This window comes from Necator americanus, chromosome I (genome assembly GCF_031761385.1).
Source record: "Necator americanus strain Aroian chromosome I, whole genome shotgun sequence".
NCBI classification, from domain to species: Eukaryota; Metazoa; Nematoda; class Chromadorea; order Rhabditida; family Ancylostomatidae; genus Necator; species Necator americanus.
The window spans coordinates 24,650,290-24,664,489 of NC_087371.1; the positions used below are offsets into that span (position 1 = coordinate 24,650,290).

Consider the following 14,200-nt stretch of genomic DNA (forward strand, 5'->3'; position numbering starts at 1 on the left):
TCCCTTCAGAAAGCGGTGATTGGCGGCAGCAGCGACAGAGACCAAATTGGCAGAAGATTTTCCTTTTATGCTGATAAAGTGCTCTAGGTGTGCAAACATCTGTGTCACAATCACAAAATAACTTCTACGAAAACAGCTGTGCAATTAAATAGACTTAATCAGCTAAGTCTGCATATCGATCCATATGTAACTACTAGTGAATTCAGAACTAGTAGAAAAGGCAAGTTACTGGAAAAACGCGACCCTTGATAGGAGTTAAAGAAAAGCAAGAGATGAGCGTAATCGACACGTAACGAAGTGGACAAAAGTTGTGTGGCGAGAACCGATCCAAGACGCTGTGTTTTTCACAGATGTCACTATTCACTATCGATCCAATAACGGTTAGAGGCGCTAAGCGTTGCAATGAACATAGTGACTCTTCGATACCCCTCCTTTAAACAGTGCTGCTACCACTGCCTACGGCTGTTTCTCCAGTCACACCCGGTAATCGATTCTGTGCTACGCCAAGCAACACGATCGATAAGTCGGCAAAACAAGAAGTTGGCAAGGTGTAGATATCAGTCGAATGGTCAAAGTTCAACATAGGTCATAGCGTGGAAAATAAATGAGAACATTGACAACGTTGGTCAAATAAATGTTCGGGTGGAATCGATAGGAGTGATGACAGCGTGGTGGAGCTAGTTGCAAAGTGACGTCACTGCACACAGTACATAGACGATAACTTCCTGTAGATCACAAGAAGATCCCTAGGCCCATAGTTTTCCCCGCAGAGGGACAATGGCCCTCAGAAGTGGAACGGGAGCACAGCGCAAGAGGATCGCTGACGACCTCTGCATCTCTGCACTCACGGCACCCCCGTCGTCTGTGCTCTCGCCTCGGACTGGACGCAGTAACAGTTGATTGCCGCCTTCAGCTTTACTACTGCACAGCGCTTGCGGTGTGGAGTGGCCTGATCCCACTGGGTTCCGGGGCGCGGCTGTTCCGAACTCTTATTATGTTCCATGGACAGAGGATATCACGTCGTTTAGGTTACACGAAGGACATTACATTATCGGCTTTCCCGGCCGGGATTCAGGTGCGCAAGACGAACTTTGTTTGGACGGTTAGGGATTTCTCAGCTAGCTGCTGCTGCATGTGACTGCGTTGTCGAAGTCTATTAAACGATTGACAGATGATTTTGAGACGTCCGGTCTCGTCAGAACCGTCTGCGAACTTCGACTTTGTTAACGTCGAGTACTTGAGCGGGAAATGTGTCAACATCGTAATTCCTCTCATTTGGTACTCGCCTTACCTCCTTCTTCCTCTATGGGAACTCCGACAGATGAAGCGGATTTTTTTTTCGCTAGAGACATTCAGTGTCGCTTTTATTGAGTGAGAAGTGATTACAACCAAACATTCTGTGTGTAACCCTTTTATCATCCTTTTATGGGCTATCTTCGAAAATGATTATCTTATCTGAATGTATATACATAACTCCAGTAATCTTTGCTTCAAAGGATATCAGTGAGCGGTATCTTTCTCCACGAAGATGCTTCCCTCTTCGTATGAAGTCTATACTGTTATTCTTGCATCCTTCTGTTTCGAAATGAATGATTGACCCTTTTCTGCTTCGTAGCTAGTAAGTCTGCAGTTTAATCTCTCTGAAAGGGTCCCTTTAGAAAGCGTGTATTCTCGTATCTGAGCTGTATTAATGCTGTGTCAGTTCGAAAAGATCGTTGCAGGTGTGGACGGCGGAACAAGAGTGCGTCTGGGTGGACCTAGCTCCCATAGGAAATCACTAGAAGTCCAGTCGTAGTTTGAGCACTGGATGATTCAAGGGTGCACCAAAATTGGGAGGAAATATGTCGTGTTGATTTTTCATGGGCTTTTATTATTTGTTATTGTTATTTTTATGAGCGAGGTTATCAATTGATTTTATCTCATTGTGTTTTTTTTTTGTGGAGAGATTTGGTCGTTTAGATTGTGAATCGAATCGCCTGTTTCAAACTGAAGAGAGCGATTTGCCGAAACGTTATCCAGTAAAATAAAATAGGACAACAAACTCGTGTAGAGCTCATAAAAAATCAGTACGACTATTGATTTTATTTTTCAGTGTTCGACAATACTGTACCGAATTTTATTGGAAGTCGGACATTTCGACTGGGAGGGAATAGTTAACATGGATTCAGTAAGATGATCACAACGTGAATACCACCTGCAGTCTTGCTTCACTGATTGCGCTTGCCCGTGTGTGGACACGAATTAAAGGCATCACCCCACGAATCTGAGGTGGTGCAGATTTCAGGTGGAGTATTCGTATACGGGATGGGAGACTATGGAGAGGGGGTGACTCTGTCCATTTCTTCCTAATTGCCGTAAAAAAAGGGCCCGGAAGATGCGGCGCCGCACAAGGCTGGCGCGCTCCAGTCGAACTCCTTGTAGAAAATAGTGCGCCAGAACGCCTGAAGCCGTGTATAGACGGTCAGTCTTTGGAAAGATTAGATCACGTAGCTGATCTCCCATAAGACAGTTTTGCAGGTTAACAAAGGATGAGTTTCCTGAATTTTGCAGCCTTAGATGCTCCGTGTTCGACATGTCTATTGTTTATTGCTCCACTTACGCTAATCACAGTGGTTTTCCAATTTCTTGAGCGCTCAGTCACACATTCTTCAGTAGCTATGAACATGTTGCTCGATTACTAAACTTGTTGTTAATGTTGTAGGCGTAGAAATGGCATGTATCAGAATACAATTAGAATAAACGTGAATGATCAACTTTCGGGGATTTCGGCCTGATTTCACTGTCTAATAGATCTTGAGGACCTCTGCTTTGAGGCTGTAAGCTCTTCTTTCTATGACCAAGAAAACAAAAATGTAATGTTATTCACTGATTGCTGGCTTAGCCGCGAGAGCATGCACCTCCTAAAATGGGGTAAGTTTAATCATGGTTTCAAGAACTCAAGGGTTAGATGTCTCATTCAGATTAGGGTGTGCTATCCGCAACATGTGTTTTCTACGATCAAGAGGTATTTTTCTTTGCGATTCGTCTCAGGACTTATGCCACGAATTCCAATTTAAGTACCTGCCCCAACATTTTTGCGTTGATTACAAAATTGTCTAAGCCGTACTTTGTTATGTTGTTCTGGAGTAGTTCATTAAACATCGCGAAGAAACTAGCAGTGGTGAAGAAATCGAAGCGCTACCGCTTGCACTAAGGCTTTTGATCAGGAAAGTGATCGAAGTATGGCAGCGGTACTCGAACCCCACGTTTTTAGCTTTTCTGTATTTCGCTTTTGAAACTCGACTGGTGCGGTTCGAGCAGCCGGGAATACTCTGTAGTTTGAGGTGGTATTTACAGTAGGACGGGTAAAGGTTCCAGGACCCTTTATTTCAAGTTTGCCCTTAATCGATGCAAAGAAAAGTCGAAGAGCTCCTGATCTCGGCACCATCAGGATACCCCATCCCCCCACTGATCTCAAGTACGCTGAGAATGTTCCTATGTTCACAGGAAACAATGCAAAACGTAAACATCTGTCAAACTTGTATCGAAGCTAGTTTTGGCCTAATGATTGTGCCTCTGCCTTGATAAATGGGAGATGTAGTGCTGCTGGAGACTTTCAGTGAGAATCAGTGTAGACGAGTACAACTGACCGAACTCATGGATTACTTCTTTTATAGCCGTCAAAACGCCCTGAAGCTAGGTTTAGTTGCGCAAGCGTCTGCGCTTGATAAGGCGCGGTAAGGGTGGCGGTCGCTAGCGAATTGGACTGCAGAGACGAGTGGAACTAGCGAGGACCCACCTCGGCCAAAGGCGATACCTTCACCGCGATGCTACGAACGCGGTTGCTTGTGTAGATGTACCGAGCTTCTGGTTATTTTTGTCCTATACTATATATATATATATATATATATATATATATATATATCTGGGTTGAGACATAAAGGCATCGAGAGTGTAGTGAAGATGAGTAGGAAAATCCGGCTCTAGGGCCACCTATTCAACACCACCGTACTTCTTGCTTTGACCTACTCTTCAGAAACCTCGGTGTGTTGCAAGCAGGAGGGAAATCTTGTGAAAGTATCAGAACGGAAAATTGAAAGAATGATGTTTGGAGCATCCCTCTTTACGCAAGTGAAATAGGGGATCCGAAGTTTAGCTACACGTGAGTGTTCGAGAATCAGTGACGCTGCCACATATTTCAAGGAAAATAAAACTAGGTAGGCCGGACACGTGATGCTTTTCAATAAAAATCCGTGGACCAGAGCGACTGGATGCCACGCGATATCAAATGTACTGCAGGAAGGCCACCGACCCGATGGTCAAATCACTTTATGAAGTCCTCCAAAGAAAGATGCGATGCTTTTCGATACTTTCACGAGTAGAGAAGCCACGTGGCAACCTTTGCGCGGAGTCGAAGAAGATGACTCTCCAACAGATCGAAGAACAATATGAGCAGAGGTGGTATAGGTGGTGCGAGGTGCTGACCATTCCTGGCTTCGAATTTGGCACTTCTGTAGGCGAACATTGTCATGGACGAAGAAGACACTGCCCTCTTTCTTATAATGTCTACCACTGATGGCTCGCTGTGGTTGAGGTCGGAAGCGTGTGTTGTTCACCTAAGCAGCTCCCAGTGGGTAATCTAACTCAATCAGTTTTTTTTTGAGTGGCCGAAATTGGATCCGGAAAGGCATTATGCATTATTTATGCTGTTACTACTTCATTTAATGGAGCATCTCGGAAGAGAAATGTTTTTTAGAGCTGAAAAGTGCTCATAACAATATTCATCTAGAGAGGTCTGCTGAAATTGATTCATTCCATCAAGAATTCTCTACGAAATCTGCTAGAATGCACAGCAACCCAGCCTTTCAATTTAAGGAACTATGTTCGTGGCCACTGTCATTTAGTAAAATAAAGTCGGTTATGCTCAAAATCACTTCTCTTCTACTTACTCGAGCTGCCAATTTAAAAATATTAAATGGGAATGGGTGACTTGGCACTTCGGACCCTTAAGAATGAGTAACATTTGCCAATACATAACTTCTACCATTGCTTGTTACCTTGCCTAGAATAGAGGTTAAGATGCTGTAATCGTGGTAGCCCAAAGCTATCAGCTAGGTGCACAGTTAGCGCAGGAAGTCCGACATTGTTTGTAACTGCGTTATAGCTTCAAATCCGCTCAAGGAAAGCTTGAAATGCACCGATGGTATGATTCACATATCGATGAAAGTTGCAAAACAAAAGATTGAAACAACTGATAATGTTGAGTCTTGTTGATAGTGGTGAGCCTTTGCATACAGTTAACGAGCAATACAGTCTATTAATCAGTCAAAAACCGAGAATAATCGGAAGTACTTATTGGTAGGGTTTTCAGTCTACAAATCAGATATTTCTGGCATTCTATTGTACAAGTAAGTGATAGTGCATCTTTGCGAACAATACATATAACTGTGAAGAGAAATGTATTCAAGCATATGGGGATTTGCGCATATAAAAAGCACTCCTGTGCATGTACAGCTTATTGTATAAATACTACAGCAAATTAATCAAAGTGGTATTCTTTGTCATGGTCCATGACGTTCCGCAGTCGTCCGTACAGGAAGTGGATGTCTTCCTCCACTACCTCTGCCACCCGTGATTCGAAGAAGTTATCCAACTTCACATTATTTGTAACTTTTCTGCTCTTCTGGTTGCTGGTTCCCAATTCAGATCTTCAGTTTTATTCTTAATGGGGATTTCGCTGTACTCGTATGTACCCTTTAAAGGCATTTCATCAGATTGACGCAGTACACAAACCTCCGATAACAGCGCTTTCCATGCCGTAGATGGTGTTATTTCTACAAGGCGTCAGAAGGCGCCATCTCTGTGCACGCACCGCTTCCACGAGCGAGCTGTTGAAGAGCACTGTTGCCTCACCAGACTACTCAAGTAAAACCAGTGAAGAGGCTGCGGGGAGACTGAAGCGCGTAGAAGGAGACATTTTGTAACGTACCTCGTAGGAACAAGCGGGACTTTTGCACCGTTTTTTTCACATCGATCAGGTTACAGGCATCACTCCACGAATCTGAGGTGGTACGGATTTCAGGTGGAGTACTCGTATATAGTAGATTATGGAGAGGAGGTGATTTCGTCCATTTTTTCCTAATTGCCGTAAAAAAAAACGGCCCGGACGATACGGCTTCGGGCGTTCTGTCGCACCATTTTCTACAAGGAATTAGACTGGAGCGCACCGGCCTTGTGCGGCGCCGCATCTTCCGGGCAGTTTTTTACTGCAATTAGGAAGAAATGGACGGAATCACCCTCCTCTCCATAGTTTACTATCCCTTATAAGAATACTCCACCTGAAATCTGCACCACCTCAGATTCGTGGGGTGATGCTTTTAAGTTGAGCTGAGCCACGTTGGCTGGCTACGTAATTTACACTTCGAACTCTACGGGTTCTGAGCGGTTTCCGGACGATGTCAATTTTGTTCAGCGCTGCCTTTAACTGCTCAGTGTTTCATCCATGCGGTTCAATTTTCGCGCGTAGTATCCACACCAAGTATTCAGCAGAACTCACTAGTCAAAATTTGCACGTCCCTTTGTGTTCCTCTACATGCGTAGCGCCGCTTTTCCCCGTTTATTGGTCGGTTTCCCTTCCATGTATACGTGTATCAAAAACGCTTCAAGAAAATGTACAAAGGCAAACACATTGAAAGTTAATTTTCTAAAAATCTAGTAGAAATTTATTATTTGCTATTTATTACGCAGGTGGCGAGAAGATGACAAACATAGTTGTTCTACAATTTCTACTATACTAAAACCACCAACAATTCTACAACTAAGGTATCAACAGGTAAGAGCTGCCGAATAAGACGCAGACTTTTACCTAAGAATTTTGATGGTTCTTCATTGCTTGTTCCGTTTAGTGGCAAGGTCCGCTCTTCTGGTTAGATGACATCATTTCGCTCGGCTGTGCTTGATCGGGGCAGATGTAATTGACTTGGTAGCCTCTTGTCAGTGTGAATCGTGCCAAGTCGATGTTATTCTCGCTTGCACGGTAGATCCAGATCTATAGCAATCGTATGGAGAGTATTGTTGTCGCAGATAGAACGCAACGTTCCAGTCCTTTGGCGGTGGGCCAGCACTCGCCGCTACACGTCGAATGACGGTTATATGTGCACCTTTGACTTAAAGGCAGCATAGCATGAATCTAAGGTGGTGCCAAAACAGCATTCAGGCTTCGGCTGCTTGCAGTAGTCCAGGGAGAGATTAGCGGAACCACCCGGTCTCCATAATCTACGACCCGTACACGGATACTCCACCTGAAATCCATACCGCCCCAGATTCGTGGTATGCTGCCTTTAAGACGGTCAGAGTTCTTGTCACAGAGCACGCCCGTGGTCGATCGCCATTTTTGTAATGACAGATTCGGGATGTTTGCAACAAAATCGCGAACCACTACGTATCAAGAAACCAGTGGTTCGAGAACGACCTTTTTAAACGGTTTTTAAATTTTCCGGAGCAATTCTACACTTGTGTGTGAATGATGGGAACGCTTGTTTTATCAGGTCTTTGTCGCATAACATGAAGAAAATATGAAAAAGCTGAAAACCAATGCTCTCTTCTCTAACGTCGGATTGGTGCGCCGACGCCAGAAACCCATGAAATGGGACAGGTCCCACGGCATCGTATTAGTGCATTGGCACCAAAAAGGTACAAAATGGGTTGGCACGGGTCCCGTAACGTCGAATAGTCGGTGCCGGAAAGTACTGAAGGAGACTCAACGGCAATGTTGGTGGTTCGCGTGACCCGAAATAGGAGTCATCGGGACTACTGCGCACCAGCACTGCTCAATCATGCAAAGGAATTTTGTTGTAAGGGAAACGAGACATCGTGGACGGTCTCATGGCTGTGACACTGCCTGCATCCAGATGAATGCCTCCAGTACGTATGGCCGTTATCTTTGTCAGAATGATGTTGGTGTTCATGTCAGTTCACTTTTGCACTGCATATTATTACAACTGCTGAGTAGAAAGAGGAAAACTGTCTAATACTTCGAAATACGCTTTCAAATTTCTGCGGTATCGAAGGAATACCGAGGTAATCTATCATTGCGCATGTTTCTTTAAAATAGAGCGAAATAAGGCTTAAAAAGCATTTTTAATTCCCTGGTAGAAATTTACGGAAAGAGGTCCTGCTTCAAATTTGAATTCGAAAGGGAAGCGAAGGAGCCCCAGAAAAAGTCTGCAGTCTGGCTTAGTTGGAGTTAGTCGGACTGGTGATATATAGAAATGTGGTTAGGAAAATGAGTAATGAACAAGAAGTAGAAATTGAGATATAGGTCTATAAATGCGAAAGGTCAGTTTAACACGACTTCAACAATATCTAAGAATTTGAATGCAAATATGAACAATGAATACAAAATGAAATACATATACAGTTATGAACAAAAGATGATCTCAGTCAAATGTGCAGAGAGAAAGGGACAGAAAGGTGAAGTAGTCTGTTTATTGTTTGTAGGAGAAAGAAGCAGCAAGAACAAGAATAAGAACACTAAGAAATAGAAACAGAAAAAAATAAATAGAAACATTTATAATCTATGTATGTGCGTAGGGGTGTGCATGTATTTCTTGCGCAAATCTCGCAGCGCACCTAAATTTTCCAGAGAAACAATATGGAACCGTATGCAGATTTCTGAATATCCCTCGCTTAGGTGACTAAATCTGGATGTATGTAGTAGATCTTGTCTAAAGATGTCGATCGATTTCTATCTTATTGATTGTATCTACTACTGTTTAGACATGGTGATATTTGCCTGCTGGAGTTCTCGCATGTACTGATTATGATTACGATAACTTACCTTAAAAGAGAATATCGTTTGTTATAATTGATTTTAAAAGAAGTAACTTTAGCAAAAGGGGTTCAAAGAATGACAACTGAGAATGTGGCGCAAAATATTTAGGTAGTCTCACTGGAGCTGTACTGTAGACCAGCAATGCTTTGACAACGAACTAGTCTATGTCGACCTTTTCAAGCCGTCAAAAATATCTGAAATTATTGAAGGTGCCAGGGTAGGTTAGTGTTGCCACCCCTGTTCCACCTTCTTGTTCAATGAAAACCACACATTGTCCTATCCATCCTTTCAATCAATAGAGAGACAATTCCTTTGTGCAGTCAAAATTGACCCCACACTCATTTCTTTCTTCCCTTATATCGTAAAATTTTTAGTGCACTGCTGAATGGAATTCATGGATAAGCGAAAACGTGGAAAATGAGTTCATGGTTCAAAGAAAGTTCGAACTTTCACATTGCTGAGTCACCCCCAAAAACTAGCGCAATATTCTACGCTTCCTTTATTTTCAGAAGTAATGTAGGATAGAGTCCTTTAGATTTAGAATATACTTTCCTTCTTCTCTCATTCGCCTTCTTTCTTGTAGACTTTCAATGTTCTCCTGCAAAGTTCCTTTCGGACTTTAATTCATGCAAATTAAAAGCTGCATTACCCTTGGGATGACTTAATAGAATGAAAGTATGACAATGAACTCTCAGAAGCAAATTAGTTAATGATGAAAAATGAGATGTAATTAATTGAGATGTAAAAGGAATGATACTGAAAGTGCAAGATGAAATTCCTGTGCAATAATCCTGGATAGCGCGTGAAGCTTACGAACGAGTGCGGACGGATTTTCACGCTTACTGCTCAGCAACGATGAAATGCACTCAGCTGTACATTTCACGCGGTCCGTCGCTATGGAGTTCAAATTATGATAATGATAGGTGAAACGATTCCTCATCGGCAGCAGAACGTGTGAAAATAAAGCGAGGATATTGAATTGTGCTTAGCACAAGTCTGGATCTTTCCTTCAAAAGCAACGCTTCATCAGTGGTCGCTCGGGAAAGAAGTACTGCTCATGTGCTCACGTATTGTTATTGTTTATGTACTTCATTATATCTAGAAATAGTTCGGATAAAATGAGCTGAATTCTCACAATGTCACAACTGTTGGACGTTTGATAAAGGGAAAAGACGTTCACCATATTTGCATGGCACAGTTATGTAGTGATGAAGAAAATGGTTCTTGTTTAAAGAGTAAAGTAATGTTTTCATTTCGTTGAAATCTTCAGATATTTTGCTTACCGAACATTAAGTGTTTTCGCATTGGCACTGCTTCGAAATTATACTCAAGCCATTGCAAACCTACAATATGCTGACTAGTCTTTACTATAGCTGGGACCAAATTGGATTGCAATTCTCTTTCTGTCAACAAATGAGAATGAGTAATTAATAAACTGCGATGTCCTCCAAGCAAAAGTAATCCTCGCAGAAAAAAAAAACAGCCTTTGAAACGGATCACTCTTAGCATAATTATCTTGTACTCCAAATTACTGAGACTTGTAACAAGTGATTCCTCCTTGTTATTGCTTTGACGTGCCACAGAACACGAGATAAATTTATCTTGGTTTGAAAGAACTTCCAAGGACACAAAGAGAGTTGTGAAAACTGTTTTCTGAGAAAAAAACGGGAGGGGCGGTGGTGGTGAATCTTCGAATTTTAAAATATGATGCGTAAGCATGTGAAATACATCCTAGAAACGCCGAAATTCCGTGATCGTGTTTCGTCAATTTTTCTGCGCAATTCTGCACCACCAGTCCTGGGCAGAACCGCTGTGGATCCTGTAGGCTGTAGTCGAAAAATCCTCGGTCGGATAGATTGGTATTCAGTAAAAATTTGTCGAGGAACAAAATCATCACTCAGGGGAAATCCGCCACTACTCGTTTAAACACCGATAGTTTCTGCAACAAACAGCTAGGTCCCGCAACGAAGTGCCGTTTCACCGGGTTTGCGTCAGCAGAACAACTGAATAATGTTACAGCACATTTGAAAAAAAGTCATCGGTGGTTTCGTTTCCATCGTATTTATCCTTCCAAGGACGGATATCCTAGATACGGGTTCTCAATCCTAGGTTCATCTTTCACCATTTCCACTATTTGCGGTTGTCTTTCTGAAGTAGTCAGCATGTATTGCTCGTGGATTTTTGTATCTGGATATAGATATTCCTCGTTTCTATGCAGGTAAAGGTGAACATCGCACGATTGAGATTTCGGTTCACATTTTCTGTATTTTCAAATGACAACTGTTCTTATAAATGAGAAAATATTGTGGACCTATTTGAAACTTCAAACTTATTTCAACTTTTTTGAATAATGAAGTACGCGCTTCTATGGACCGCTGAGGATGTATTTTTCTCCTAATACCAGTGCAAAATTTGGAGTAACGACACTACTATTTCTTAGTATGGGTTGATATAGCAACTTGTGATGAAGTACGTATTAGCACCTGTTGTTTATGCTGAAAAAAGGGAATGTCTATGTGCGTATCCATCGTAAACAATTTATGTAGTTTGTACCCTAGAAGTGGAAAACTACTGCTTCCCCATACCTTATTATTTTTGTAATAATTTAGGATTCCTTTGTATTTTCCGCACTGTGGACGAATAGTCTATCATCTTACTTTTTCGTTAGATTTGGGTTTTATTGCTCTTTCTTATTTCCCTCTATAATTACAAAGCCTTTTTCCACAAAACATTCCTTTTTCATTCGTTCGTTCAGGACCTGAAATACTTTATATCCACTCATCTGCAAATAGCAAGGAGTGCGGACTCATCTGTGCAGCTGAAAGTGATCGTATTATCAAAGTGACGCTGACGGATGCCCTTCTCGAAACATTTAGAAATTCCACAAAGTAGGGAATCCCAAGAAAATGGCATTTAATCGCTTCTTATCAAATTAGTAGACTAAAGCACGTTCTAACGTGATATTCGCACTAATGTTGTTCGTACAGATGGATTCGATTTTTCTCTTAAAGGCATCACTTCACGAATCTGAGGTCGTACGGATTTCAGGTGGAGTATTCGTTTACGGGATCGTAGCTTATGAAGAGAGGGGTGATTCCGTCCATTTCTTCCTAATTGCCGTAAAAAACGGCCCGGAAGATACGGCTTCGGGCGTCCTGGCGCACTACTTTCTAAAAGGAGTTCGACTGGAGCGCGCCAGCCATGTGTGGCGCCGAATCTTCCGGACAGTTTTTTACGGCAATTATTGGAAGAAATGGACGGAATCACCGTCCTCTCCATAATCTACTATCCCTTGTAAGAATACTCCTCCTGAAATCTGCACCACCTCAGATTCGTGGGGTGATGCCTTTAAATACGACATTTATCGAGATATAGTCGGGTGAAAACGAGCTGCGTAAGCGGCAGCGCGCGGAGGCAGCAGGGTGGAGGGTAGAGATTGGGATCAAGAAGCGATCCCCGTTAGCAAAAGTCATTCTTTGCAGTCTAAGTGAATGCTAACGATGGTCCCTTTTCGGTCCCATCAGCTAGCTCTATCGTGCCGCTTCGAACTAATCACTTACATAACTACACCGGGCTTCAGGTCATTTCGACCTGACTATATAAATCACTGGAAAGAAATGTAATATATTTTTCTGAAATGGCCGAACATCTCTATCATGTAGTAAAACGCCTGTGTAACTCATCTACATCTGGTTTTTATATACTTTGTAATGAGATGAAACAATGTGTTGCGTCTCCCAAGATACCCATCTGAAACTGCGGTATTTTGGTGTCTTCTCTTACTTAGACCTCCTAAGTTAAAATCACAAAACATTTGTGTTCTGGGGACAATGCTTATGCTTAAAACACATGCAGCTGTTCCCAACTAACTCTATTTTCCTTGCTAGAGAAGCCAATTATGACGCTTTTAGTTTTACTAGCTGATCTATCCTCATATTCACAATCTGTCGCTTTTGTACGTCAATCATGGGACCGATGCACCATAGGAACAGTAAGTAAGTGGCAATAGGACGGGACGAAAAGCCAACGCTTACTCTCCACAGTATAACATGGTGCGAGGTGCCCGTTTCTCGGATAGCGGAGTTTCATAGCATTCTCATCCATCAAATGGTCATGGCTTCCTATTATTTGGTAGAAAACTCATAAACACAAAAGATTTTTGAATACGCAACTCTTAAGTGAACCACGAACATAATTCATCTGCTTTTGCATCCTTTCAAATCTCGAAAACCTTTCTTTGCCTTCTTCTTTTCACTTAATTGAGACGCTAGCAAAAAAGAACCCGAAGGACATGATTATAGCATAATCAGATTTCAGAGAAAAGAGGAACTAATTTTTAATACTAAAAGGGCGTACAAATAATATTAGATTGTCTGAGAAGTCTCCTATGTTTCTGATGATTCCGTATCACCAGTGTACGTTCATACATATTATGGTATGGTTCAGCGGATGTAGGGAATGCACTCGAACCTTCACCACACCTATTGGCATATATCAATTTGCTCCATACGCGCTGGTATGGAACGCAAATATAACCCCTACGACATTCCTCTCACTGTCGTCACGCCCTCCACTTCCATAGTTCAGGTTTGGAGGCAACACAGGCGCATATGCGACCATCAAAGAGTCAGCAACCATGCACGGCTTTCACAAGTCCCCCAGCCCAGCCAAGAGTCGTCAGGTCCAGAAAAGGCCTAACAGGGAAAAGGTACCCGGTGTTCGACCATGTGAGAACCAAGAACACATGTCTTTCCCTTCTCTTCCCCAAGGTTTTCACCTCACCTCTGAGATGAAGTCACGTACGAAACTCCTGAAGAAGAGACAGTTGGTGGATCCGGATGAGGAGCCAGGGACGATCCCGAAATACAGCCTCCACCACCACAAAGTCTCCTCTCCTGTTGTGGTGATCCAGGAACGAAACCGAGTGCTAGGAGCTCCTGCCCGAAGGGAAAGTTATTAACGCAGAAACTTAAATTCTCCAACCGTAAAAGCTGAATACCCACACATTGGACGCACATCCGCAGAGCAGACCCAAATCGTCCTCGACCACGACGCACAGGAACGTTTACCCATCCCAAGCTGGGGAGCTAGGGATCCCTGGTGATCCCCAGCGTTTTTTTAGCGCTCCGATTACTGTCTCTTCGGTCACGTCCAGCATTTGCCGGAAGGAAAGAAATCCAGGATTGAGGACAGGATCATAGAACTAATCGGGATTTTTTTCAATTTGCAGCACCAGTACATAAAGTAGGGAATCAACTATTTCTCCCGGTGTTGACGTTGAATAAGAGGTGCATTGGAGGGGATGCTTACTTCTGATGTCCGGGTTTGTCACTTTTGAAATATTCACTATACAGTGTTACTCAAAAAAACTTTAAGAAAATACTACGA

General features: G+C 42.6%; 2 protein-coding genes across 3 annotated transcripts; both read left to right on the top strand.

Moving 5' to 3' along the window:
* Positions 1-994: 994 nt before the first annotated feature.
* On the top strand, positions 995-2,522 carry RB195_006751 (uncharacterized protein; the record flags this gene model as incomplete). 2 transcript variants are annotated; one of them, XM_064180011.1, is made up of 4 exons in its annotated part: positions 995-1,102; positions 1,172-1,278; positions 2,285-2,460; positions 2,518-2,522. In XM_064180011.1, the coding sequence occupies 4 exons, from the start codon at positions 995-997 to the stop codon at positions 2,520-2,522; spliced, it is 396 nt and encodes a 131-aa protein (XP_064036916.1). The 2 variants fall into 2 exon arrangements, with proteins under 2 accessions (XP_064036916.1, XP_064036917.1); XM_064180012.1 differs by lacking the exon at positions 1,172-1,278 and adding an exon at positions 1,722-1,741 and having other exon boundaries at positions 995-1,075.
* Positions 2,523-13,448: 10,926 nt separating this feature from the next.
* On the top strand, positions 13,449-13,772 carry RB195_006752 (uncharacterized protein; the record flags this gene model as incomplete). The annotated part of the gene is made up of 1 exon (XM_064180013.1): positions 13,449-13,772. The coding sequence occupies one exon, from the start codon at positions 13,449-13,451 to the stop codon at positions 13,770-13,772; it is 324 nt and encodes a 107-aa protein (XP_064036918.1).
* Between the last annotated feature and the right edge of the window lie 428 nt (positions 13,773-14,200).